Source organism: Dermacentor silvarum, chromosome 6, assembly GCF_013339745.2.
Source record: "Dermacentor silvarum isolate Dsil-2018 chromosome 6, BIME_Dsil_1.4, whole genome shotgun sequence".
In the NCBI taxonomy this organism is placed as follows: domain Eukaryota; kingdom Metazoa; phylum Arthropoda; class Arachnida; order Ixodida; family Ixodidae; genus Dermacentor; species Dermacentor silvarum.
Genome location: NC_051159.1, coordinates 42,188,825 through 42,216,381, shown reverse-complemented (window position 1 = coordinate 42,216,381; position 27,557 = coordinate 42,188,825). Strand labels below are relative to the sequence as shown.

At 45.5% G+C, this 27,557-nt stretch overlaps 1 protein-coding gene across 1 annotated transcript; it reads right to left on the bottom strand.

Moving 5' to 3' along the window:
- Positions 1-1,113: 1,113 nt before the first annotated feature.
- Positions 1,114-25,660, bottom strand: LOC125946288 (dorsal root ganglia homeobox protein-like). The gene is made up of 4 exons (XM_049668989.1): positions 25,604-25,660; positions 23,145-23,297; positions 4,132-4,367; positions 1,114-1,351 (listed from the first exon to the last, which is right to left on the bottom strand). Exons 1-4 carry the CDS (start codon positions 25,658-25,660, stop codon positions 1,114-1,116), a joined length of 684 nt encoding a protein of 227 aa, XP_049524946.1.
- Positions 25,661-27,557: the final 1,897 nt, after the last annotated feature.

Below are 27,557 nucleotides of genomic sequence, written 5' to 3'. Positions count from 1 at the left end.
AAGCACGAAAATGTTATATTAAGAGTGATTTTTAGAGTGCTTTTAAGAGGCAGCATATTTTGTCGTTGACACAGGAACAATATTTTTTACATTGCTACAAATTTTAGGTAGACGCTGTTGGCGCACTGCGTGCTGTTTGGGTTGCTTTATTTTCTCTGACACGGCACATGTTTAAGCAATGTTGGCGATTGAAATTCGCTGATACTTGAATGAAATTGGCTATTGCCATTTCTTGATGACATGGCTGGAGCACTGCTGTACAACACAGCAGTGGACGAAATTTCGGTGCTCTTCTGCAATACTCCCTGATATTCCTGGTACATTTTGTCCACACGGAGACGACAATGATGATTCAGTAGTATGTGAGTTATCCGCGAAAAGTTCACTTTGTGGTAAAATTTTCTTGTATAACGGAGAAAAAAATTTAAGGTCCGCTCCCCTCGGAAAGGTAATCGCTATTATCGGTCAAAGCACAGCTATTGCATCAGAACAGATGAGGTTGTGGACAACGAGGCTGTTAAAAATGCCACTGTACAGCACCGGTAGAGTAAGCAGGGTATGGGGAGCCGCGACAAACGAAGCCGCCGTCACCTCGCCGGTATCTAGTTATTTCTATGCTCACCCACGAAGAATGTGGGTGTGGTCAGTGTGTGGCCGTAACCATTCTGGACAAGAACGAACGAATTATTCTCAAGTATTTTTAGTGCACTCTCTTATTCTTTCACTCTGCATTGTCGTAAAGCAAGTAAACATCGTTTTTGGAAGCAAATTATCCGCCCTGCTAGCTACGTTTGTCTGTACCTCGGTTGATAGTACGGTTAACGAGGCTCGTTTCCTCGAAACGCGCGTCGAATTTCTAGTAAGGACTTAATTTAAAGACACCCATGTTGAGTGGTTTACGTTTCAGGTGAGCGTGAGCTCCGTGGCTGCCCAGGTTGATCCGCAGCATTTTAGAGCGCCGTCCTTCGCGAACTCCGTACAGCACCGGTTCGTTATGATCATCCAATCAGTCATTCAGCAATTCCATAAGTACTGACGGTGATTCATCGCTTGACGGAAATTAAGCTTGTGGCAACTCTTCCACGACGCCCACTCTGAAGTGGTCTGCCCTCATCACTGTACGGGTGACGCCAGGCGTTGTTTGGCGACGTGTTCTTGGCGCGCCACGAACGCCGCAAGGTAAGGCTGCAGCTGACTGTGACGCGTTACGGCTTCCAGCCGCTGCAGTCGACCCCACGAAGACGGCGAAGCCTGCAGAGTGAGACACGGGCACAGCGGCTCCGGCTTGTCACCGACCACGGCTGCCACAGCCGAGGTGTCTCCGGGGCCCGTAGTGCCACAATGGGCCCCGCTGGGTGAAAAAAGCGCAGGGAACAATTTTGGACGTGGATCCTAGAACGTCCTTGTACACAACACACCCCTAAGCTGACTGTTGTGCTTCGTTGAGCAGAATTGAACTGAAACGGCATTGATTCCACAATAAGGGTGCTAGAAAGACCGCAAATACGGTTGTAATTGCAGATTGAACGGTACCTCGCAACCTCATTTGGAGCGCAGCCATTAAAGCGGATAACCGAAAATACACCAAACATTTTTTCTTGCAGAATGCTAACTGCAACAGAAAAAGACACGCACATGGATGCACACACTATCGTTTGTAGATCCAGAGATGTCTTCACTGAAGAAAAGCACTTAGGGACGATCCAGTTTCAGTATGAAAATGTTGCAAACAATCGCCAATGTTGAGCAGTACAGATATTAGAGAAGAAAAACTAAACAAAAAAAAAACGCAAGAAAACAACAACATACCACATCCTCAATCATAAAAATTTCTGACGCAGCATGGCTAAAGACAGTGTAGAAAGGACTGTTTGTTTGCCTACATTTCCCGGTTTCGCATGGCTGCCTGGCTGTTGGGTCCTGTTGGGTCGGTCACTATATGGGCATAAATATTTGTGGATGCAAAGGTTATAAAAACTATCAGTGAAGTGACTTATACAATTCCTTGTACGCCTACCAAGTATGCAGATAATGAAAATTATTATATTACCTTCCTACATAAAAACTGAACATGTAATGTCAACTCACAGGCACCTATAAGTGACGTCGACTTGTTAATGAACTGAAATGAAATGGTTAATTATTCAGATTTTTTTACTTGATTTTCTTTGATTTCAGCCGCTACGTAGGTGAGCATGCCCGTTCTTGGCCAATCCTATAGAGAAAGGGTTTCCTCCATAAAACCTGAAAATCCCATGTAGGCCCGCAGTTATCTCAAGCAGGCATATTTGTTAATAGAATGGTGAATTATATTTCAGGGATTTATTTTTTTTTATTAGCCATAAGATATATGCCACTGGGATTGAGCTCGATCTATGCGAATTCTCCAGAATCGGTATGTCCAACTGTGACACAAGGGGTACAGAATCGATTATTATTGCTTGACACGTATCGTATTTTTCTGTGCATTGAATTGGCATCGCCATTCTCCCCTGAACAAGGATCAAAAAACGCCTTCGGGCTTATCGCATCGCTGCACCTCGCTGTCTTTCGATTAAAGTTGTTAGCAGCGCCTGTGACGTGTCTGTGTGCCTTCTTTGTGATTGCGCCTTCGCTCTACAATATGTCGCTGAGAACACTTGAGCAGTATTTGGCCATAATTATTTCTGCACGTACTGACCTTCCAAAGTACAGATTGACGTGCACTATGAACTAGGTTGTGCTCTTGTACGGAAGATAATCCGAATACCGTGTTATCATACCTATCTATACACGCGACGCATAATCGAATGAATTCCTCAACCATACGGTTGAAGAAGAGAGGATCTGTAAGGGAAAGGTATGGTGCTCTACAGACCGAACGTATCGGTCCCATTTGCAAGACCCTCAATTTATGCTTGTTTTCGGCTGAAGTTGACCACTAAACAGTAATACTATACTGAACTAAAACACAGGGCATCGAATTATATATTCAGGGTTGTCATCCTAAGGAGGCCGAACCATCATGTGGTTGCGTGCTGCTGAGTGATGAAACTGAAATTACACAAGTAAGATCGAGGACAGAAAGCATATGAAAGAATTCGAGTTACAATGTGCGGTTTCGCTTAGTTAATACCGAGCCTGCACATATTTGAAGTGACCAACGTTGCGCAACATGGATGGATGAGGCTTTAGTTTTAGGCATTCCTTGATACAGTGCTGTTCACTGCATGCTTGGAAGAAGTACTCAAGCTCTTAGACTGGGAAGGCCTATAGGAGTGAGGATCAACGGCAAATATATCATCAACCGTCGGTTTACAGATGACATTGTCCTGCTCAGCAACAAGTGGGGATGAATTACAACCAATGATTGAGCACCTTAACCGAGAAAGTATAAGAGTGGGGTTGAAGATTAATATGCAGAAGACAAAGATAATGTTGAATAGCCTGGCAAGGAAACAAGAATTCAGGATCGCCAGTCAGTCTCTGGAGTCTATAAAGGAGTACTTTTATCTAGATTAATTGCTCACAGAGGATACTGATCATGAGAAGGAAATTTACAGAAGAATAAAATTGGGTTGGAGTGCATACGGCAGGCATTTCGAAATCCCGACTGAGAGCTTACCACTGTCGTTAAAAAAAAAGTGTACAATCATTGCATTCTACCGGTGCTCATATATGGGGACAAACTTGGAGGTTAACAAAGAAGCTCGAGAACAAGTTAGGGACCGCACAAAGAGCGATGGAACGAAACATGTTCGGCCTAACGTTATAAGACAGGAAGAGAGCAAACGGGGATAGCCGATATTATAATTGACAATAAGAGAAAAAAATGGAGCTGGGCAGGCCATGTAATGTGTAGGATGGATAAGAGGTGGACCATTAGAATTACAGAATAGGTAACAAGAGAAGGGAAGCGCAGTCGAGGAAGGCAGAAAACTAGGTGGGTTGATGAAGTTAGGAAATTTGCTGGCGCAAGTTGGAATCAGCTAGCACAAGACAGGGGTAATTTGAGGTCGTCTTCGTCGTGCAGTGGACATAAATATAGGCTGATGATGAGGATGGTCGACCGCGGTTTATTAGGCCTATATACTCAATCTGCCTGTGAACGTCTGCCTTGTGTGTATGTGCACGTATGCGAGCTATACCTACGGCGCAACGCCGCATCGTTCTGGCCTCTGGGGGGCACCGACGTCGGCAATGCCTGAATGCGCCCTCTGCTGCTGCTGCTGCTGCTGTGGGGGAACCAGTCTGGTGGCGACACCTGGCGGTGGCCTCAAAGGCAGCGGCGCCCAGATGGTGTCGGCTCTGCGCAACAGAGACTGGGGCGGGGGCTGCAGGCCACGCTGCTGCTTGCGCCACTTTGCTCGACGGTTCTGGAACCAAACCTGCGCCCGATGATACGTCGTGTCTGTTGAATGTATGCGCTCTACAATTTCCTGCGCGTCACGTTTTTTTTTTTTTTTTTTTTTTTTTTTTTGGGGGGGGGGGGGCACTTCTGTCCAATGGTGGCAGAAGAAAGAAAAAAACACCGAGTTGAGGTGCTGGTAAATTAAGGTTACAGCGTACCCAACGCACTTGTAAATATTTTCAAACTTGCAGATTACACGGCCTCTCTAACGGAATTTTTTTTCTGTTAGTCATGTTTGAGTTTCCCTTGATTTATGCATGACTGTGTGTACAACCTGTGTCATTGCGTAGTTGATATTGTTGATTGAGAAGAGAGGGTGGGGGGTACCATTTGCGTTTGTGTTGTACAGCCGTTTACATTGCCTAGTATGATTTCTATATTTATGTTATATCCCCCCCCCCCCCTGTATTGCCTTGAAGGGGCTTTAGCGGTAAATCACTTCAGAAACAAAACATTGGCTCCATTTCAGTGGAGTCCGCTGAGTGTTTCCCTCACCTTAACTTTGCTGAAGGGACTACCATGTTTGACCAGATGTTTGACGTGCCTTCCATCACCAACAGTAAAAATTGAAAAAAAAAGTTTTTTGGCATATTTTATAACGCTTTAAGTAAATGAAGACGGGAATAGCTTCGCAATGATTCTGTATTTAAATAGTCGGCATTTCTAAGAACTCTTTCAAAATACCTATAAAAGGCACCATCCTACCACATTTCCTTTCTTTCAATGAAGTCTGCGGTGCCTTATAATGAAATTTGCTGTCTTGAGGCCATTTATGTACACTCAATCATAATTCTTGAGTGAAGTGATTATAGCAGCAGCCATATGCAAGCGTCGTTTCGCGCTTCCACGCGCCTCTGCGCCATTGCATACATGGTTAAAGCAGCCGCGAACGTAAGTCTGTAATCTCAATATCGCCTTTACACTGGGTAGCGGATTCGCGGCTGCAGAACTATTCGCTCTTTTGTAGTAATCTACGTCAAATCGCCAGTGGCGCTCTACGTCGCAGAAGCGTGACTCAGTTGCACTGAGGGCTTGGTTATAACATCATTCCCTGCTCATTCAGGCCATACCGGATTACTCGCACGCCTCATCGCTTATTTGTTTTGGGATTTCCAATCTTCAGTTCAAATTTAGACTTGTCATCAAATCCGTCATCAACGTAACATTGAGTCGAAGGAAAATATATTTTGGGGCTCGTTGGCGCTTTCTCAAGGGCAGAACATTGTGGGTCAACACAAACGCAAGCTCAGCCCCATATATATATACACGCACGTGACAGCACGTATACGCCACGTCATAGTGTCTGTGACGTGTATGCATGCGTCTTTCTTTATGGATGTGTAGTCATTTTAAGTCATGTCCTAGAGTGGCCGGGCTCGGCCGAAATATGTCTTTACTGCAGCATTTAGGAGCTAGAAAAAGCGCTGTATTTGTAACACTGAGTCTCAAAACTTCGGGAATGTAAGTAAAATAGTAAGGAAATCGTTTTTGAGCCGTTGAGTTCAAGCCAAGTGCCCCAGTGCTGAGATGAGGGCGTTCCACTGCTAAAAACGGGCGCTGCATTTCCAGTAGCCAAAAAAATTGAACTTAGATATATCCTTGTTCACGATAACAGCGGTTTTATTAGCCACAGTTAAGGACGCCAGTGTAACAAGGTGTTTTGGTTGGTGAAGCATCGGCAACAGCATCCTCCCCCCCGAACGAAACACGGGCAGTAGAGATTTTGCGCGGAGCTAAAGTCCCTCGACCTGCCACGACCTCACTGAGATACAGCAGCGTTTGAGCGTGGCCGTGGCTGTACAAGCAGCATTGTCGGCGTCATTGTCAAAGCACCTTGTTCCTGAACTCCACAACAATATTCTGTTGTCTAACTATAAAAACACTATTTTGCTATTCTCGATTCAAGTAATACCACAAAAGGTAAAATTCACATGAGGAGTTTATATGTCCAGCGCATTTAGTTTCTACATGTGGTTAAAAAATTTTCAAAAACCAAATAAGCATCTTGATTTACGATGATGGCTGCGAAAGAGAAAGGCATGCTATGAATGAAGGAGTCAACCATGGCGGATCCTCAAACCGACTCATTACTGCTGATATTACTTCTCTGACACTCACACCTACTTGATGCCTGCTTAATAGTTTGTACATATTGTTGTGTTGCAGTGACGGCGAAGAACTAGCCAGTAGCAAAACTATCAGTAACGAAAACTAGCTCTTTGTTGGGCGAACTTGCGCCCATAAATGCCTATGACACTCAAAGCACAACGATAGCAGCGAGCCCAACTACCAATCGTAAAATCTGGTCTATACGGGTGAAGCGCGTCGCCTAGTAATACATGAGTCATCGTACATTCCAACGTAATCACTTGTGCTCACCCGCGTTCTAAAGTGTACACCACTATTTATGTCGCGCATGCAACCTGATTACAGACAAGAATATTTCGCTATAGAATCAGCGACATTTGAGGAACTTCCCATTTGGAAGGCACGTCTCGCGCCGGGAAAAAACTTTCTAATACTGTTTGGCGTGTGAAAAGCGGTCACGTGAAAAACGTAAACAATATATGTATGTACGTGTAAATATCGTAAATTTACCTTTTGTAATAATTAATGGCCACCCAGGCGTGGCCATATGAACATGATCGTTCTTTGAGAGTATTTACTGTAATGCAGTAGTCCTGTAATATACCGCTGTGATACGTTCTTATACACTTAGCATTAGGGGTATGGACTACTCACAATCGTGCCAATCACGGCGTCCTCGACTCTTTCGAAGGCCTTTGTTAGGCTGGCTAGCACTTCTCTTCGACGTCATTGTTTTTATAGAGTTATTATGCTGAGATTATCGCCAGCGGCGCGATGACCTCGATTTTAGGCCTCTCGTAGGTTCATGGCCTGAGGCGTTCATGTTCTGTAAACAGAAATACTTTTGCTCAGAAGTCTTTATGTAAAAATGCATAAGAGTGGAGAAATTGTGTCACGGTACTAAAGTAACCTGCAACGAATTTGTTCAGGTTTGTTTCATTAAAGAATTGCCTGTTTTGACCCAAGTCGACGGATTAAAAGCGATGGCAATGTTTCTGAGACGCGCTAAGGTGGGTCTCAGAAACATTGGCGGGTCTGAGGGTGATGACGAGCTCCGCCAACGGCGTTCGATACGTCTTATCTCGATGGCGCCCGAGATGAGACTGAAAGAAAACCATCTACGTTTGTCAGCACCCAAAGAAAATATTAGGCATGATAACCTTCACGTTTACTGTCCGTTCCAGTATATGCAACACAGTCTGCTCGGCACACAGCGGCTCAGTAGAAACGCTATTGCATATGGGCATTGAGCTCAAAGACAATATGTCAGGGGTTTTGACTGCCAAAACCACGATTTGATCATGGGGCACGCCGTAGTGAGGGACTCCGGATTAATTTCGACCACCTGGAGTTCTTTAAACTGCACCCAATGCATGGTACACGGGAAGTTTAGAGCGCAGCTCTTAGGCACCTATTCCTGCGGTGAGCGTCGGCAGTGACGTACCCGAGCGAACGAGCACAGCGAAGGATGAAAGAGTGACCGCGGAGGGCAGCTGGGGATAAAAGACGTGAGGTAGAAAGAAAAGGACGAGGGTATTACAAAAGCCTGAGAAGAAAAGCATTGTGCGGCGACTATGGCTACGAGATGGCGCCAGAGTAGCACGCGTCGTCTGCGGCGGCTGCTTTGAATCGCGCCCACGCGTCAACCACGCGCTGCTTCTCGCGATCTGCAGATTAGCGAGGAAGTCGCGCCACACTTAGCTCCGTTTGCAACGTGCCGCACGAGACAGGTTGTCTGCCCCAGCCAATATATCGCGAACTGAAAACACGCATAGAGCTACGCTCAAATTTCGCATTAGGGAGTATCGTAATCGTCCGTCAACTTTTTTGCATTTCACCCTCATCGAAATGCGGTCGCCGCGGCTGGTATTCGATCCCGGGCCTTCGAACTTAGTAGCAGCTCATATACAGCAACGGAAGCAATAATGCAGGAATGCAGGCCTGGATCCTCCAGGACTTATTGAGCGCAGCGTCACGGCGCATGCACTTGGCTTCGTCGCTTGTTCACCAAGGCGCACAAAGCTTTCCTGGAGACCTAACTCACCACGCGCGGATCGCGCATGCGCGTTGATACCATGACAGCACAACAACGACAACGGCGACTCCAATGGCAATGGTTGCAATGCGCCTCCAGTCGCCCTATAATTGGTATCGCAATAAAAATGGTGCGATCTAATCCTTGTGGGAATAAAATTTTCAATTTCAGCCATCTGTATTTAATGCGTGAGCAGTGAGAGAGTGAAATTGGACAAAAGTGTGTGTGTGAGGGGTGGAAAGCTGGCCCCGTGGTGTCTATATATATATATATATATATATATATATATATATATGTAGTGCAAGGAACAGGGCCCTGCTCCAGGCCACTGCCGGTTGCGCTTCTCTCCTCGGAGAGCCAGGACGTCTGTCAAGTGAGTGCCTGTACAACACGTTGTGATACTGTGACTGCGGTTTAAGTCACGGTTCCGGGACCTCAAAGGGGTGCGGCGTAATGTTGACGTATTTCTCTGGCATCATCATCATCATCATCATCATCATCATCATCATCATCAGCCTGTATTTATGTCCACTGCAGAACGAAGGTCTCTCACCGCAATTTCCAATTACGCCTACCTTGCGCTAACTGATTCCAACTTGTGCCTGCAAATTTCCTAACTTCATCACCCCACCTAGTTTTCTGCCGTCCTCAAGTGCGCTTCCCTTCTCTTGGTATCCAATCTGCAAGTGTAATGGTGCACCGGTTATCCATCCTACGCATTACAAAGCCTCCCCCAGGGATGCTATAACGTAAAGCTATTCCAAACTGATTTTATTTTATTCTGCCTACGTCAAATTTACGTAACCACCGACGCAAGCATCGGGCGGTGACCCGCAGCGTTGTCTGAACCACCGAAAAAGACACTCTCCTCGTTTATAGGAGTTCACCTTTGTTCGCTTTCAAAAGGAATAACATTGCCAGCACAGAGGTGTTTATTATGTAATTAGCTGGTAAAAGGCGAGCAGCACGCTCTAGTGAAGAGGGTTTCGATGGAGCCGAGAAGTGAAAATAGACAACCGCATGAAGAGGGTGGTGCCGGCTCCTCCGATTAGTCCGCTTCGCCTTACTTCGCTTGCGGTGGCTGGTCGAAAATCGCAGCGGCGTGCAACGGAATGATAAGAATACCGCTAAAACGGATCCTCATCAAGGAAGAGTTGGCAGAGCGATGTCGTATACGTGCCAAAAGGGCTCGATAACGTTTTTCTGCAACGCAAAAAAAATTTATCATGCGCAAATAAATACATGCTCACCGGCAGGTGCGAGAAGTGAGGGCCTGACCGATCGGCGGGCAGCAATCAGCTATTGCTTTTGGAACGGGGCAGTTCTGTAGCTACTCAGAAAAAAAATTCAGTTTTATTCGGCATATGAACGCATTTTTTTGGCCTACACGTCACCCAGACGCGGTGAGTTTTCACGGTTTTGGGAGGGCGCGTGACACGCAGGCGAAGTGGGCGCAGCCCGGAAACATTGGACCAATAGCAGAGGGCTAGTGGTGACAAGGCGTCGAATCAAGAATAATTATTTTTGTGCCGTTTAATGATGCATAATCAATGTGTACACGTTATATCAGATGGGGACCTATCGCGGTTTTCGTGACGTCGCGTGACAAACAGGCGAAGTTGGGAGTGGCCCGAAAATGTTTTGACCAATCGTGGTGGGAAAAAAGTTTGGAATAGCTTTACGGTATAGCGCCCCAGCTCCATTTTTCCTCTTAATGTCAACCAGAATAATGGCTATCCCCGTTTGCTCTCTGATCCACACCACTCTCTTCCTGTATATTAACGTTAGGCCTGAGATGTTTCGTTACATCGCTCTTTGGGCGCTCCTTAACTTGTTATTGAGCTTCTTTGTTAACCTCCAAATTACTGCCCCATATGTTAGCACCGGTTTCTACCGGTGCTAACATATGGGGCAGTAATTTGGAGGTTGCAATGATTGATGCAATGATGCAATGATTGTACACTTTTCTTTTCAATGACAGTGGTAAGCTCCCAGACAGGATTTGGTTGTACCTGCCTGATTCACTCCAACCCAATTTTATTATTCTGTAAGTTTCCTTCTCATGATCAGGGTCCCCTATGAGTAATTGACCTACATAAACACATTCCTTTACAGACTCTAGAGGCTGAATGGTGATCCTGAATTCTTGTTCCCTTGCCAGGCTATTCAACTGTATCTTTCTCTTCGGCATAATAATCGTCAACCCCACTTTTACACTCTCTCGGTTAAGGTGCTCAAACATTTGTTGTAATTTGTCCCAATTGTTGCTGAATAGGACAGTGTCTTCTGCAAACGAAGGTTGCTGAGATATTCGCCGTTGATCTTCACTCCTAAGCCTTCCCAGTCTAAGAGCTTGAATACTTCTAAGCATGCAGTGAATAGCATTGGATAGATTGTGTCTCCTTGCCTGACCCCTTTCCTGATAGGTAATTTCTACTTTTCTTTTGGAGAACCGAGGTAGCTGTGGAATCCTTGTAGATATTTGCCAAAGTATTCACGTATGCCTCTTATACTCCTTGATTACGCAATACCTCTAAGAATGATGGTATTGCTACTGAATCAAATGACTTTTCATAGTCTGTGAAAGCCATAGAGAGGTTTATCCTACTCCGCAGATTTCTCGATTAACTGATTGATGACATGGATATGATCCATCGTAGAATATCCCTTCCTCAAGCCAGCCTGTTCTCTTGGCTGATAGAAGTCAAGTGTTGTCCTAGTTCTCTTGGAAATTATCTTCATGAATATTTTATACAATACTGAAAGCAAGCTAATGGGCCTATAGTTCTTAAATTCTTTAACGTCTCCCTTCGTATGAATTAGTATAATGTTGGCGTTCTTCCAGCTCTCTGGGTGACTTGAAATCGGGAGGCATTACGTATAAAGGGCCGCAAGCTTTTCAAGCATGATATCTACCTCCGTATTCGATTAAATCGACTGTTATTCCATCTTCTCCAGCAGCTTTTCTCCTGGTCATGCCTTGCAAGGTCCTTCTAAGTTCTTCGCTAGTTATAGAAGGAGCCTCTGTATCATATTCATCACTACTTCGAAGGAAAGTAGCTTGGCTGCTCTGGGAACTGTACAAGTCAGTATAGAATTCTTCCACTGCTTTTACTGTATCATCGAAATTGCTGACTGTATAACTCTGCTTATCTTTCAGTGCATACATCTTGCCTTGTCTTATTCCAACTTTTCTTCGCACTGATTTCATGCTGTGTCCATATTTTACTGCTTCCTCCATCTTTTCCACGTTTTAATTTCAAATATCCCTTACTTTCTTCTTGTTGATCACTTTCGACAGTTTAGCGAATTCTATCTGATCTCTCGAGTTTAACACTTTCATGTTTTGTCGTTTCTTTATCAGGTCCTTTGTCGCTTGAGAGAGCTTACCTACAGGTTACCTTGGTGCCTTACCTCCCAATTCAATTGCTGCTTCTGAGATCAGCCTAGTTACGGTTTCATTCATTACCTCCGCGTTGTCTTCATCTTCCTGTTCTAAAGCTGCACGTTTGCGAGCACCCCCCTGAATTGGTCTGCTTTTACTCTTACTGCATCTAGGTTCGCCTGTTTCCTCTTGACTAATTTTATTCTTTCTCTCTTCAAATTGAGACAAATCCTAGACCTCACTAACCTATGGTCTTTGTGCTTTATCGTACCTAACACTTCTACATCCTGCACCATGCTGGGATCAACCGAGAGGATGAAATCTATTTCATTTCTTGTTTCTCCATTGGGGCTTTTCCAGGTCTACTTCCTGTTGGCCTACTTTTCCAGGCCTACTTCCAGGTAGGCTTCCTGAAGATGGTATTCATTATACAGCCGATTCTTTACCAACATCTCTCCTCTAGTGTTCCTAGAATCGAGGCCGTAGTCGCCAATTGCTTGCTCACGAGCCTGCTTTTCCCCCTTTCGCATTGAAATCGCCCCTGACTAAAGTATACTGAGTTTGCACCATTCTCATCGCTATTAAACATCTTCATAAAGCTGTTCTACTTCTTCATCATCGTGACTGGAGGTTGGGGCGTAGGCTTGTACTACCTTTATCCTATACCTCCTATATAGCTTTATTACGACGACTGCTACCCTCCCATTAATGCTGGAGAATTCATCAATGTTGCCCGCGATGTCCTTATATATTAGAAATCCTACCACGTATTCTCTCTTATCTGGAAGACCTCTGTAGCAGAGGACGTGGCCGTTTGTCACCACTGTAAAAAGCCTCACCAGTTCTTCTAACCTCACTAAAGCCAATAATATCCCAGGCAATGCCTGATAATTCCTCAAATAGTCCTGCTAAGCTAGCCTCACTCGATAGGGTGCGCGTGTTAAACGTTGGCAGGTTCAGTTTCCAGTGGCGGCCTTTCCTGACCCAGAGATTTTTTGCACCCTCTGTCACGCCGAGAGTCTGACCGCCGCCTTGGTCAGGTGCTCCACAGCCGCTGGGCACTGAGGTCCATAGGTTAATTGTAGGAGTCATGAGGGAGGTAGTGGCCGAATACCACACCAGGGAGGCCAATTCCGGTTCTGGTGAGGGAGTGACTTTGTTGAAGCTTAGTGGGCCTTCCTAATTTGGACTAGTTTAGCGCCACTAGCTCTTGGCAATATATTTTTGCCAGTGTCAGGCGTTACTTTATGCCTGAAAATGTAGTGGACTGGAGGAGGATTCGAACTTACGACCTTTAGATTAGAGACGGGTGTTCTACCTCTGCTCCACGCCACCACCTCTTGGTGGCATGGAGGTGGTGGCGTGCAAGAGGTAGTGGCGTGGAGTAACTCCTGAAATTTCTCTTACATTTACCGCTACATAGCCACAAAATCTTTTCTTACATATTTACGTAGCCAAAGCGCACCGGCATTAGAATACAAACGGAAAACTATTCCGGGCTCGCGTCTGCCTATAGCGCAGTGAATGTGTACCCACTGCACTGCGCAGGAGCTCGTTGATGTACACTATCTTTGTATTGTTGTGTGCTGGTCTTCAAGAAAGGATTCACATAATGAAAGGGAACGATACAACTTCAGTTGCGAGGCCGTCAATGTTACCACTAGGAATTATTGGTCTGCTCTTAATATCCAACTTCCTGATGTGGTCGACACGCAGCAGTGATTCGTATAGGTTGCATATTCTCTTTCATGCTAAAGGCCGCCCACCACCAGCCGATGAGTTTTATATATAGATCCAGCCAAGCTTCGTGCCGTCGCCGCATTCCCTAAAGCTACGTCCATCAAAGAACTGTGAAGTTTCGTAGGTTTATGTTCTTACTTCCGATGCTTCATTCAAAATTTCGCCGCCATCATATCACCTCTGACGAAGCTCCTTGAATGCAACGGACCCCTTCATTCTTGGTCGTCAGAGTGCGAGGAAGCGTTCGCAAATCTCCGTCGTTTGCTGACGACTCCCCCAATTTTGCGCCACTACGATCCGGCGGCCCCTACAGAGGTACACACAGATGCCAGCGGTGTTGGCCTTGGCGCTGTCCTTGCGCAGCGCAAACCTGGCTTTCCTGAATACGTCGTGGCCTATGCCAGTCGCACCCTTACGAAAGCCGAGACCAATTACACTGTCACGGAAAAAGAATGTCTGGCGATCATCTGGGCTCTCACTAAGTTCCGTCCTTATTTGTATGGCCGCCCGTTTGATGTCGTCACCGACCACCATGCACTATGTTGGCTGTCATCTTTGAAGGATCCTTCAGGTCGTCTTGCCCGCTGGGCACTTCGCCTGCAGGACTACGATATCCGCGTGCTGTACCGCAACGGACGCCAACATTCTGATGCCGACGCCCTATCACGCTCTCCATTGCCTGATGAGAATACCTGCTGCTCACTCTCCCAGCTAGCTGTTTCTACAATCGACCTTGAGGCTATCGCTTCCGAGCAGCGCCAGGACCCCTGGATTGCCCCGATTAGAGACTTGCTTGCTGACCCATCACCACAGTCAACCACTCGTACGTTGCGTCGTCAGGCTCGCCATTTCGCGGTTCGCGACAACCTGCTTCACCGACGCAGTTATGCCGCAGACGGCCGGCAGTGGTTGTTAGTAGTTCCTCGCAGTATGCGCTCCGAAATCTGTGCATCCTTTCACACCGACCCACAGTGCGCACACTCGGGAGTTTTCAAAACCTACTAGCGCCTTCGACAGCGCTACTACTGGCGGGGCATGTACAAGTACGTTCAACAGTTCGTTCGCTCCTGCCCCGACTGCCAGCGCCGGAAATCTCCACCCCAGCTCTCGCCGGCTGGTCTGCAGCCTCTACCCTGCCCTACCCGGCCGTTCGGGCGCGTTGGAATTGATTTGTATGGGCCACTTCCCTTGACGTCAGCTGGTAACCGCTGGGCTATTGAGGCAGTAGATCACCTAACACGATACGCCGAAACCGCCGCTCTCCCAGCAGCTACAGCGCGCGATGTTGCCTCATTCCTGCTTCGCCGATTCATCCTGCGGCATGGTCCACCCCAGGAATTGCTCAGTGATCGCGGACGTGTCTTCCTGTCGGAAGTGGTTGAAGCCATTCTTAAAGAGTGCCACGTTATTCATCGCACAACTACGGCGTACCACCCCCAAACCAATGGCCTCACAGAACGCTTCAACCGCACGCTCGGCGACATGCTTTCAATGTACGTCGCCTCCGACCACACGAACTGGGACGCCATTCTGCCCTTCATCACCTACGCGTACAACACCGCTACTCAGAGCACCACTGGGTTTTCGCCCTTTTTCTTACTATACGGTCGGCACCCGTCGCATACCATCGACACAATTTTACCTTACCGGCCGGATGCTTCCGAGGGCTCACCTATTTCTGCCACAGCACGGCATGCTGAAGAATGCCGTGACCTCGCACGTGCCTTTACTTCCAACGACCAAGAGCGCCAGAAGAGTACTCGCGGCGACTCCACTTCCGCGGTCACCTTGCTTCCTGGCGCGCTTGTGTGGCTCTCTGTCCCGTTCACCGCCCCTGGCCTCTCATCAAAACTACTCCCCAAATATGAAGGCCCTTACCGCGTCGTCGAACGCGCATCTCCCGTGAATTTTGTTATCGGACCAGTTCAACCGTCTTCGAACCAGCGCCGTCGTGGACGAGACTTGTCCACGTCGACCGGCTCATGCCATACTACGATCCTGTCATCCTGACGAGCTGTTAGGTCACCGGACGGCTCCCTTATCACTCCCGGGGTAATTGTAGCGAAGAGAGACGCTAGTGGGTCCAGCTCTAGTCTGCCCAGACGCTAGTGGGTCAAGCGCTTTGACTCGCAACGGCGCTCGTGCTTGAAAGCTGTGGCTCGTTTGACTGTCGACGCTGTGCTGCTCCGATCACTAATAAACCCCTTACAATATATATATATATATATATATATATATATATATATAAGATTATATGGACGATAAGGTGATCGTATCATGATTGCACGTCGAGCCTGGTTGCATGCTATGCATCACTGTATAGCGCAGACTGATTAGTGTGGGGTGCAGACTCCCGAAATTAAATAATATGTATAGCAGATCTAACAGGCAGTCTTGGAGTCTACATGTAACAAAGCTTTGTTTCAATGCATAAAGATTGTTGAATCCTGTGTTAGTTTTTGCGTCATTGGAGTGTCAGTGCAAGCTCATACCAAAGGTTTCCGCCGACACAACATCATCAAGCTGAACAGAAATTTCACAGTCCCTTCTGATCTGCTCGGCTGCGCGCGCTTTTGCTCCCACGCACCATTGCTACGCAATGCGGGGATCATCTCCAAAAGTTAGTTGGCGTCGGCACAGTACAGATACATTTTTGATTGTGATTAGGTTAGCATAAGACTGCTGTTATGCGGGACTGACGTTCGATCCCACCATCGGGCATGTGATTTAATATTTAATTTTAAGTATGAGCTATTCGGAAATACCTGCAGCAGCACCCTGCAGCACCTGGAAGCCATGGGCAGTGAAGTGAGGGAGCGAATGCGAGGAAACCTTCGCTTTAATAAAAGAATACTGGTTACGAAGGGACCGAGTTGGGCAGGTCATGTAACGTGCTAAGAATATTATCGGTCTTCTATTAGAGCTACAAATTCGGTGCCAAGAAGGGGAGCACTGTCGGGCAAGGCAGGATGCTTGGTGGCCCGATTAAGTTAGAAAATTTGCAGGTATGGGATGGTGTCAGCTTTCACAAGGTAGATCTGGAGAAGATGTTAACCTGAAATTGACGTACAATAGCACAGCTTCAGCAGCAGCTGATGATGATGATGAACATCATTCATTAGCGGCATATGTGTTAGCAGTATTATGAAAGTGCGCCATTTATAGCACATTCGCCGTAGTTACCAACCAGCTACTGCTATCGACTGCAGTTCACGAGGTCCCACACCCGAGAAATGGCCGCTGCGGCTTTGCATCTCTGTGGAAAATGATGGTTAACTCATAATAAGTGAACGCGAATTCGTCGAAATTAATCGTGAGCCCTTCATCTTTTCCGTGAGCCAGCATGTTCCGTTACGGTGTAAAACCCCACCACCCGTGAAAAAGTAAATAAATAAATCATGCACCAGTACACCACATGCGATTGTACCGGGTGGAGGAAGAACATAAAACTTGATGATTCCACACAGGTAGCACGCCCCCTCCCTAACCCCTCCCCTTCCCCCGTGGACCCATGTTCGTACAATCCAACTTGAGTAGGTGTCTTTCCGGGTGTAATTTCACCTTACCTTATAACGCTTTTGTCATTCAGGAGTGCAAGGAGCCCCAACGTCAGCTATCAAGGAAACGCTTGAGCGTAAGTAAAGGCTTCTGCGTGGCAATCCTGTGTGTGGCACAAATTCTGGAATCATACTTATGATTTAATGGCCAATTGATGTCGCTTTTTTTATTGTTTCCTGTAGGGAGGGCTTCGACAGGTATTTATACGTACTTCTTGCCTGACGTTCCTTCATTAGCGATGCTCTGAGAACAAGCAATAAATAAATAAATAAATAAATAAATAAATAAATAAATAAATAAATAAATAAATAAATAAATAAATTCTTCGGCCCTTCCACTCCGTGAAGATGGTTAACCAGCGAAGCTGAAACGTGCGGCCCCGATGTTTATCACTGGGTTATTAGGGTATTTCTCAATTATGATGTTGCACACATGTTCGGCTGCGCCGGGGAGAACGACGTCACTGACGGTGCGCCCGCTGTCCACCGTTGTCGCTTGCGTTCGATGTCTCGAGTTTGCCACGGCGGCGTGGTCAGCAGTATTCGCCCGCAGATTGCCGCTTACGATTCTTCGAAATTAAATTTCTTCAAAATTAAATCTGCTTGTTACGTAAGACATTGAATGGCTCATACCCCCTTAAGCAATGGCTCATACTCCCTTAAACGCGGCCTCCTCATTACGACGACAGAAGAGAAGTGAAAATCTACGCAGGAATGATGAGCGGCAACGCAGCAAGCTGTGGAAGCAGACGACGACGACGAACGCCGGTGGCACGAGCGCGTGCCGAGCACGAGCACCACCAACGAGCCAGCTGCGGAAGAAGAAGACGACGCTCGATCCAATGCTGCTGATGATAGTTTTCTGTGGACAGGTGATTTCACGTAGCCATATAAAGCTTCGCTTTAATAAGTACATCACTAAATAAATAAATAAAAAGACGCGGTAGCGGAATACTCGGGAATCTCTTTGACCATCCGGGTTTTTTAACGTACGCAAAACCTCTTAAAGTGCCTCTTGTGTTCGAGAACAAGAAACTTAACCGTTCCAGCCATATTTAAGCCAGTCTTTGCTTAGAAATATTGAAACGGGCAAAGATATAAGGTTAAATGGGACCATGTTTACTTTACGGAAGATATGGGTGGTACAACCAGGATGGCGGGGCGTTAGGGTTAGCCCCACTACACCAGCTCTTTCGTCTTGCTTGCTTGCTTGCCTTCAAAAGTGGCTCGTACCCACTATGGGGGATTAGCCAAGAATCGGGTGATTGAAGGAAAACAATTATCGAAGCACTTTTTGAAAATTTTCGAATGACGAAAGGTATTTATTCATATAAAATTTAATAATTTAGCAAGAAAATCGTCCTGATTCAATTATGTACCCCACAACAGCTTCACCGACATCCCTATGACAATGTCCGAGAGAAGAGGCACCAAAAGATAGAATATTCGGTATCGTAATATTTAATCCAGCACTGTTAAATTTTACTTCTAAAGCATGCTTTTCTAAATGAGGAAAAACGGCGGCATGACAGGAAGAAGTGTTCTATTGTTTCGTCTTCACCACAGTATGAGCACAAGGAGGAGGGCGCCAGATCAGATCGCTGTAGATAAAAGTTTAATGTAGGAATGCGACATCTAAATTTGGTAAAGAGGTCTTCAAGTTTTCTATTACGGCAGAATTTTCTGTTCCAAGGAAATAGGAGGTGTCGATAATCAGTTAGATTTGTTAATGGCAGGTTCCAGGAGTCTTGCATGACTGCCCGTCTCCTGAACCTAGCCGCGGTTATGTAAACTGATACAGGAAGAATCGGAAGGATTGGACCGCTAAGGGCAGCTCTCGCTAAGCTGCCAGCTAATTCATTGATAACTAATCCTTTGTGACCAGGCACCCATACCAATATAATTAATTTTAAGTTAGAAGGAATAAGACATAAGAATGTACGCGAAACTTGCGAGCCACTATTTGCAGTGAGAGCTGAACATAATGACAAAGAATCCGTTACGATTACAACTTCCGAGATTGATGAGTGCACTTTTCGTAGAGCCAATGTAACCGCCAGAAACTCAGCTAGAAATACTGGTATATAGTCTGGAAGTCTTAAGGAGAACGACCAATCGAAAGCGGAAGAGAAAATTCAAATTCCAGATTTTCTTCTGATTGCGAGGCATCTGTCGTTATGACGGCTTTTATTTTTAACTCCAATAAGTGATGTTTAATACCCCATTTAATATATTGCAAGAGAGGAGTTTAGCGTTGTTTGGATATATATCGTCGAAAATATTTGGAGATTCTCTCTCTTACTGCAGATTGGAGGGGTTTCACATAATCGTACATCTAAGGGACCAACAAGTGCCTGCACGAAAACGACCTGAGGAGTGTGGAACCGGGGCCAGGAAGATTGAAAAAATATTGCAGGCTGGGAAATGAATAATATTTGTAATTTCATAGAGAATTCATACATTTTTAAGAATGTTTGGACCGTTAATAACCGAAATCTGCACAAAAGAGAAGGTAAATGTGTTTCTAGGTATAATACATTGTTGGCAATGAACTTGGGCCATCCAAGGCGCAGGCGTAAAGCTTCCCTTTCCAGAAGAACAAGGGGATGTAATTTGTATGCCGGGGCACCTGAATATAGAACACATCCGAATTCCAAAATTGGCCGTATGTACATTTTATAAATCATCACAAGAGAGTCCCTCCGCATTCCTGATCGACTGTTGCAAAGCCCTCTTTGCATTCCAATCGCTCGCACTCTTTTTTATTTATGTATTCAATGTGCTTGCGCCAATTTAGCCGGTCATCGTATATTATGCCCAGGTATTTTACCGAGTCCACCTGAGGTATGTTCTGTAGGCGGTAAGTTAGGTTTATATGAATTGGATCTAATAAAGGAAAAACTATTATTGCGCATTTACTGACATTTAGGGAGAGGCGAATATTCAGTAACCAGTTTTCTATGGCGCACAGGTATGTTTGCAATCGATTATATAAAGAGTGGATGTCAATGTCAGATGCAAAAAAGCAATGTCATCTGCGTAGACATATGTGTAATGTCATTATGACAAGGTATAGAGCTTAGTAATATATTAAATAATAAAGGGGACGTGATAGCTCCTTGTGGAACTCCACGCGATTGTCGGCGTCTATTTGAAGAACATCCTTTCAAAGAACAATAAAATTTTCGGTCAGTCAGAAACTCTCTAAACCATTTTGTTATGTATTTTGGGAAATCAAGGTTAATTAATCGATTCAATAAAACTTCGTGTTTTACACTATTGTAAGCTTTTGATATATCTAAAGTTACTAGAGCTGCAATTTGTCTCTGGTGACGTGCTAGTTTTATACGGCTTTCCAGGTCCAAATGAGCGTGCCAAATGGAACAGCCAGATCTAAAGCCAATTTGGAAAGGGCTGAGCACTTCTTTGTCCTCTACTAATTATATAAGACAAAAATTTAGAATTCTTTCTATTATTTCCACTAAATAGGAGGTTAGAGCAATTGGTCGAATATTATCAAGCGTGTATCCGTCACCAATATATTTAGGAATCGGAATAATTTTAGCGAGTTTCCAACTGGGCGGTATCCACGAAAATTGAATAGAATAATTCACTACGTCTAAAAGATCATCTGGGGACTCCTTGAATAAAATGTTTATCATTTTTGAGGTTATTCCGTCAACACCAGGGTGAACCGTCTTGTAGGTGAACTTCTTCTTTGTCCTACTCGTGGCACCCTGATGCATAACCCACGGTGGCTAAAGCGCCGCCCCGGCGCCTTCTAGATGGCGGCCGCATGGTATGGCTTCAGACGACCCACGTGGACGATATGAGATGACGTAGACGACGGGGGAGGCATCGGCTGGAGTGATTTCATAGGTGACATCAATGAGCTGTAGGACGACGCGGTAAGGGCCAGAGTACCGGGAGAGTAGTTTTTCCGATAAGCCCACACGCCGTGAAGGAGTCCAAAGGAGGACGAGGTCACCAGCAGAGAACTGCACATCACGACGACTGTTGTCATAAGAGACTCCTGTCTTGGTGACTCAGAGAGGCGATGGTGGGCAATCTGGCGTGCCTGGGCGGCTGTAGCTATGGCGTCGCCAGCGTACTCAGACGGAGACTCGAGAGCAGTTGGCAGGAGCGTGTCGAAAGGCAATGTCGGGTCACGACCAAAGAGGAGATAGAAGGGGGAGTAGAAAGTGGTGTCGTGACGGGACGAGTTGTACGCGAACGTCACAAACGGGAGCGCGGCGTCCCAGTCACGATGATTGAGGAGACATACATCGAGAGCATATCTGTAAGTGTTCGTTTCAGGCGTTTAGTGAGGCCGTTCGTTTGAGGGTGGTATGCAGTCGTGAACTTGTGTTTCGTGGCACGAGAGCGAAGTAGATCTTCGATAACCCGAGATAAAAATTAACGGCCCCTGTCTGTGAGAAGATCTGGCGAGGAGCTCCGTCGTGTAAGATGACGTCTTGGAGCAGGAAGTCTGCGACGTCGGTAGCACAACTGGTCTGGATGGCTCGTGTGACGGCGTAGCGGGTTGCATAATATGTTGCAACGGCGATATACTCATTAGGTAGGAAAAGGGCACCGTGACAACGGCACCGTGACAATGACTCGTGGCACCGTGACAATATCACCAGACCTCATGTGTAATTTTGGCTGTCCACTAGAATTGGAAATCGTATAGAACAGTCCATAAGACATTGTATCGCACTAATTCTTCCAACTTGGTTTAGTTATAACGGAGATGAACGCAAACATAATGTTGCGAGGCGATCGTTGGAGTAGGTGAACACATAAAACCGCAGAGGCACTCTGGCATTGCGTTCACCAGCACTCGCAAGCGACATTCCTTTTCTCTCGTCTTCATTTCCCTTTCCCCTCTTCCTTCTCTGTGGCATGATTCACTTCAGGTGCACGTTGTGCTCGTTGTGCGGTATCAGACAAATACCCCGCTCGCACTTCTGCTACTTGCTTGTTAACGCGACAGCGATAAGGTCCCCGTGTCAGAGACAATCCGGTGTCGGTGTCGGCGGCGTTGTACGTGACAGAAAATTTATATTTAGATTGGGTGAGGAAATTAGGAAATTTTCAGGTAGAAATTGGCATCAGTAAGCGCAACACAGGGGTAATTGGAGATCGCAGGGAGAGGCCTTCGTCCTGCAGTGGACATAAAAGTAGGCTCACGATGATGATTATGATATGCCACGCCTTGCTATATTACATGCGGAATATGCGGGTTATATTGACCCAACATACTATAACTAAAGTTGATCATGCCTTCTCTAACATTCTCTTGAGAAAGTAATTCCTCGGAATTTTGAGAATGATAGCCCGCAAAGAATTGTCATCAAACAAAACACCGACAGCGCATGCCTTTTATGTTAAATCTTCTCAGACTGAAATATTGAAAGTGCGAAACATTAACGAAAACCTAACATTATGTAATTTTTGGCGTGGCTGTGCACAACCTCCGGGATCGGCCCACGCAAGAGGCCACGTATCTACCAGAAAACACTCCTTAGTGCATAGCGTTCGCCGCCAAGCTTTCTCGGTAAACATTATGGTTACGTAAGCTGCAGTTGCCGGGAGGCGTGAGAAGCAGTCGAGGATCTTTGAATGCTATTGCGTTTCACTCTTAAAGCGGAAGCTTGACGGTCCTCCCAGTTTTTTGTAGAGGCAAGAGTGATCACGTGGGCAGTGATCGCTATGACGTCGTCTCTTGCTGACCCCAGTAATTGCTCTAAGAAACTTGCTCTTCTGTGGATATTTGCAGCTGTGTCCACTCAATAACTGAGATGACCTTTAGGAGATACCGCGTTATTTGTGCACCACGCTTGTTTTCTTGCAAACGCTTGATTATAGTAAGAGGACCCGTGGGCGTCTTTGACGCAGAGCAGTCAGAAAATGTGAACCCGCGCTTCAAGGACTGTCCCCTCTTACCTGTACCCTGGCCTCCGAGAGACTGATCCTGCGCGATAGCTGCTCTCGCAGGTAGAAACTGGGGTAGTGTGTCCGCTGGAACAGCGCCTCCAACTCGCTCAGCTGCGGTGCTGTGAAAGTTGTCCGGTTGCGCCTCTGCAAGTGCACCCGGGGCTATACGGGATTGGCAGGAGGGAGAAGGAAAAGAAAACACGTCGCAGCCACACTGATCGTCCGATGAATAGCTGCAATTGTCTCCGTAATTGTTCTTCTATTTTTAAAATGTGCAAGTCAATGTGGAGATCGCTGGTATTACTGTGTTTCTTGTCAGTACCTGTAGAGGTAACTTCTTTCTTGATAAACAAGTTGTTGTTCCTGGCCGCGTTCATACACGTGACCGTTAGCAACTAACTTAGTCTGAATTTTTCGTTCCCTTTATTACTGTCCTTGCTGTTACGTTGCGTGCTCCGCTAAACGTTCGAATAAAATTGACTTTGAGGCTTCTGTTCATCGAATAACTAAAATATTGCGGCAGGTCTTTTGGATGATTGTATTGAGGATGATTGTATAAGGGCGACAGTATGACCACGGCGGTAAGACGACAATAGGATGACGACGAGGGTAGCACGACGATAGCGTTACGACGACGGTACGATGACCGCCAGCCTACGAAGGGGGAATGACGACGGCAGAACGACCACGACTGCATGGCGTCAACGAATGCATGACGATGAATCTCTGACGACGACTCTCTGACGACGATAATCTCGACTGAATGACGACAACAGGATTACGATAGCATGAGGAAGGACAAATTACGGCGACGGAACCATGGGGTCCGTATGAGGAGATGACATGATAATAGGATAATGTTTATGAAGTGACGAAGAAGGCATTACGACTAATGTGCGACAACGATGACATGACGAAGGCAGAGTGACGAGGGTCGGGTCACGAAGTTAGTATAACGACGGCTTAAAGACACGAATGCATGACGGTGATTGTATGACAACGGCATGAGGACAATGGTATGGCAACGAAGGCGTCACGACGCCGACATGGCGAGAATTGGATGACGAAATCATAAAGCTGGAATGTGCACGGTGGCACGACTACGACGTCACCAAGACTACGGGGACATACCCTGTGGCTAAGATAGATAGATAGATAGATAGATAGATAGATAGATAGATAGATAGATAGATAGATAGATAGATAGATAGATAGATAGATAGATAGATAGATAGATAGATAGATAGATAGATAGATAGATAGATAGATAGATAGATAGATAGATAGATAGATAGATAGATAGATAGGCTCAAAGTGCCTTAACTAGACAAAAATATTCGAAGCGCATAAAGGGACATCCTGTTAGAAATATAGTGGAGATAATACAAAATATGGCATCAAAACCTACGCAACCCAATTGGTTTTACCAATGCAAACAAAGCAAATATAAATGAATGAAATACGCCATTACAATATAAACAGACAACATTATAATAATAAATAAAATGTCAAAACAGCTTAGTAAAATATACCAACATGATTAGTTATTAAAATCGTTCAAGACTAAAGAATAAACGCAACAAAGATTCTTCCAAATTGCCCCTAGAGAATCACTGCTTTTGTAGATAATGGTATATCATTCCAAAACTCCACAGCCGTGAATGTAGCAGTAGGTTTCTCCTCATTCGCGCGTAAAATTGGCAAGAAAGATATTGTTGTTTGGAGTTATCCGAGTTGGGTTAAAGTTGAACAAATATACTTTTTTACACATATGCTTGCAAGGTGCCGTGTTTTTATTTGTAGACAACTCGGCAATGCTCGTTGTCCGTCACCGGCAGCCAATAATAAGTCTATATTTTCAATTGGCCGCTGTTTTCTGCTCTTCGAAGCGTTTTAACGTAATTTTTTCTCTGTATGTGTTTGAATGCGGGGTGTATGTTTTCTTACGGATTTTGTTCGGGAACACAATCGAGGCAACCTACACATGCCTCCAAAGTGCGTCTTCGTGCCTGTGCAAAAACTGTTCATATAATCCTCTGCGTGAGATAGCTGTGGGCGTTAATCCCGCATAGGAGAGAGCACTTTGCAAGCGCATTATTGTGCTTTTCGAACGGCACTTCCTAAATATGAAGTTGTCTTGTCGTTCGCTGATAACCATAGTATCGGCATTGCACTTAGCCCGTAACGATTTTAAAATGTTTTGAAGCGAAGCTTTAATTCAACGCTGGCTTCACGTAAATATAATTAGTTCATTTTACTACGCTCCCCTTTGATTTATTTCGTTCACCATTCACACTGGTGCCTCTTACTAGAAGACCTGTTTTAGATGTGGTATTGTAAACAAGTGCCACAGTATTCAAAGCTCCCCTCTCGAACAACGACATTATTCATGGCGACCATGTAAACGCGCAAATATATATAAGTGGCACACATAAGGAATGGAAAATATTTTTCACATATTTTCTTACCTGTCTTCGGCTAGCCACTAGGAGTGAGTCGATCAGGGCCTCTCGTGTGCCTGCCATGGTTTTCTTGTATGACAGGGGGGAAAGACATGTCAGACTTGAGTTTTCGCCAGAGGATTGAGTGAATGATTTCTTGGATGCAATGACCGAATGATAAATACATGCCGTTTTGACAGTAATACTTATGCAAAAGTGTTTGTATTTCCAGTAGCCGGACTCATACTTTTCGAGGTGTTTACCCGTTAGTGCAGATGGGACACTTAACTCACTAGGCAACATCGCATGTAAATCTTACCTACTATCAGGTATGCTCCAACTCGGTCTCACTTCCCGTTACACATTTCCTGCAGGAGGCCTTGCACCATTAGTTAAATGGTTCAAATCCTACATTATTTAAACAATATTACTTAAAAAGCTTTTTTATAGTCTTCCCCCTACGTTGATGTGTGTTTCTATTCGTTTCTATTTGTTTCTAAACGCTATCTACTTGCGGTGAGCGCACTCTATTTAGACCACACATCTTGTCCCACTTCCGCGCTCTAAACTGCGGTGTTTCACTAAAGAAGTATTAAAGCGCCAAACAGACGACACAAGTGTCTGTCCGTGTCTCTTCTTGTGTCGTCTGTTTGGCGCTTTAATACTTCAGTAACATGCACCAACTAGCCCAACAAAAAGTTCTGCTTGTTTCACTAAAGGTTGTTCGCTAATTGTGTTCTCAGTTCACTCACGTTACTTATGGCGTATGTCCACAGTAGCAAGAGATTTCACCGCGCGGAAATCATGAGCACGGGGTCTTTCTGCAGTAGAATTTAACTGTCGTGGTGGCCCAGCCAACATGGCCTTACGCTGCTGAGCTCGAGTTCGTGATATCAATCCCTGGCGCAGCAGCCGCCTTCCAATGGGGGCGGATTGCAGAAATGCTCGGGTGCCATACCTTGAGTACACGTTAAAGAATCCCGGGTGGTCACAGTAATCCTGAGTCCCCCGCTACTGTATGCCTCGTAATCATATCATGGTTCTCGCACGAGAGACCCCAGAATTTTCTCTGAGCTATAGCGGCGTTTTGCAAATGCTCGTCGGTATACGACAGCGCAATGCCTACGTCGAGATTCGGTGGACATATCGATCACATGTTCACCTGAGAAGTTGTCAACATGAAAGCTGTTAAGTACGCGTCTTACTTTACCGTCCACGGACCAATATTATGCTCAAATACGCAAGGATAAGATACCATAAAAACGCCGTTTTTGTATACTGGGTGCCCTATCATGCACCAAGAGTAAAAGATATGCAAATTCTACGTAGCTGGACAGAACCAAGGTAACATTGTTCGCCGTCGCTTGGAGATACTCAGATAATTTTTTTGCATTTCGCCTAATTACGTACTCAGTCTTAATGCACGGCATCCATGGCGAGGTTGCCGTGCTAGAACAAGCCTAATATAGACAATGCTACCTAAAAAAATGGCTAATCTAAGCGTTTTCATGAGTAAGTGATCAAAATTCGTCTAACACAAGGTTTTAAAAACGCTATAGTAAAAAGTGAGTTCTATATCATAGCCGGTATTCTTTATCAGAAATAATTAACTGAATTGGCGCTATTCTGTCAACAAATGTCGAAATGACCATACACTATTAACCCGTAGATTAGTACGTTGTAACCCAAACCACACAGTAGAACTTTTTAGAGAGAGGTGCGCGTATGCTGCCCTAATGCTGTACTACACAGATGCTATGCAACGTCGCGTTTTACAAATACTATCAACTGTATTTATCAATTTGCGAAGTGGTTTAGTGATTGACCAATGGATTGGTTATGTGGAGAAAAGTATAAGTGGAAGAAACTTATACGCATTTGTACTTCCCAGAATTGCTTGAATGTTTTTCTAATAGTACTCCCTGCCGTCACAAGTTTGAGATAATTGGAACAGCTGGAATCATAACAGGGCTCTTCTAGA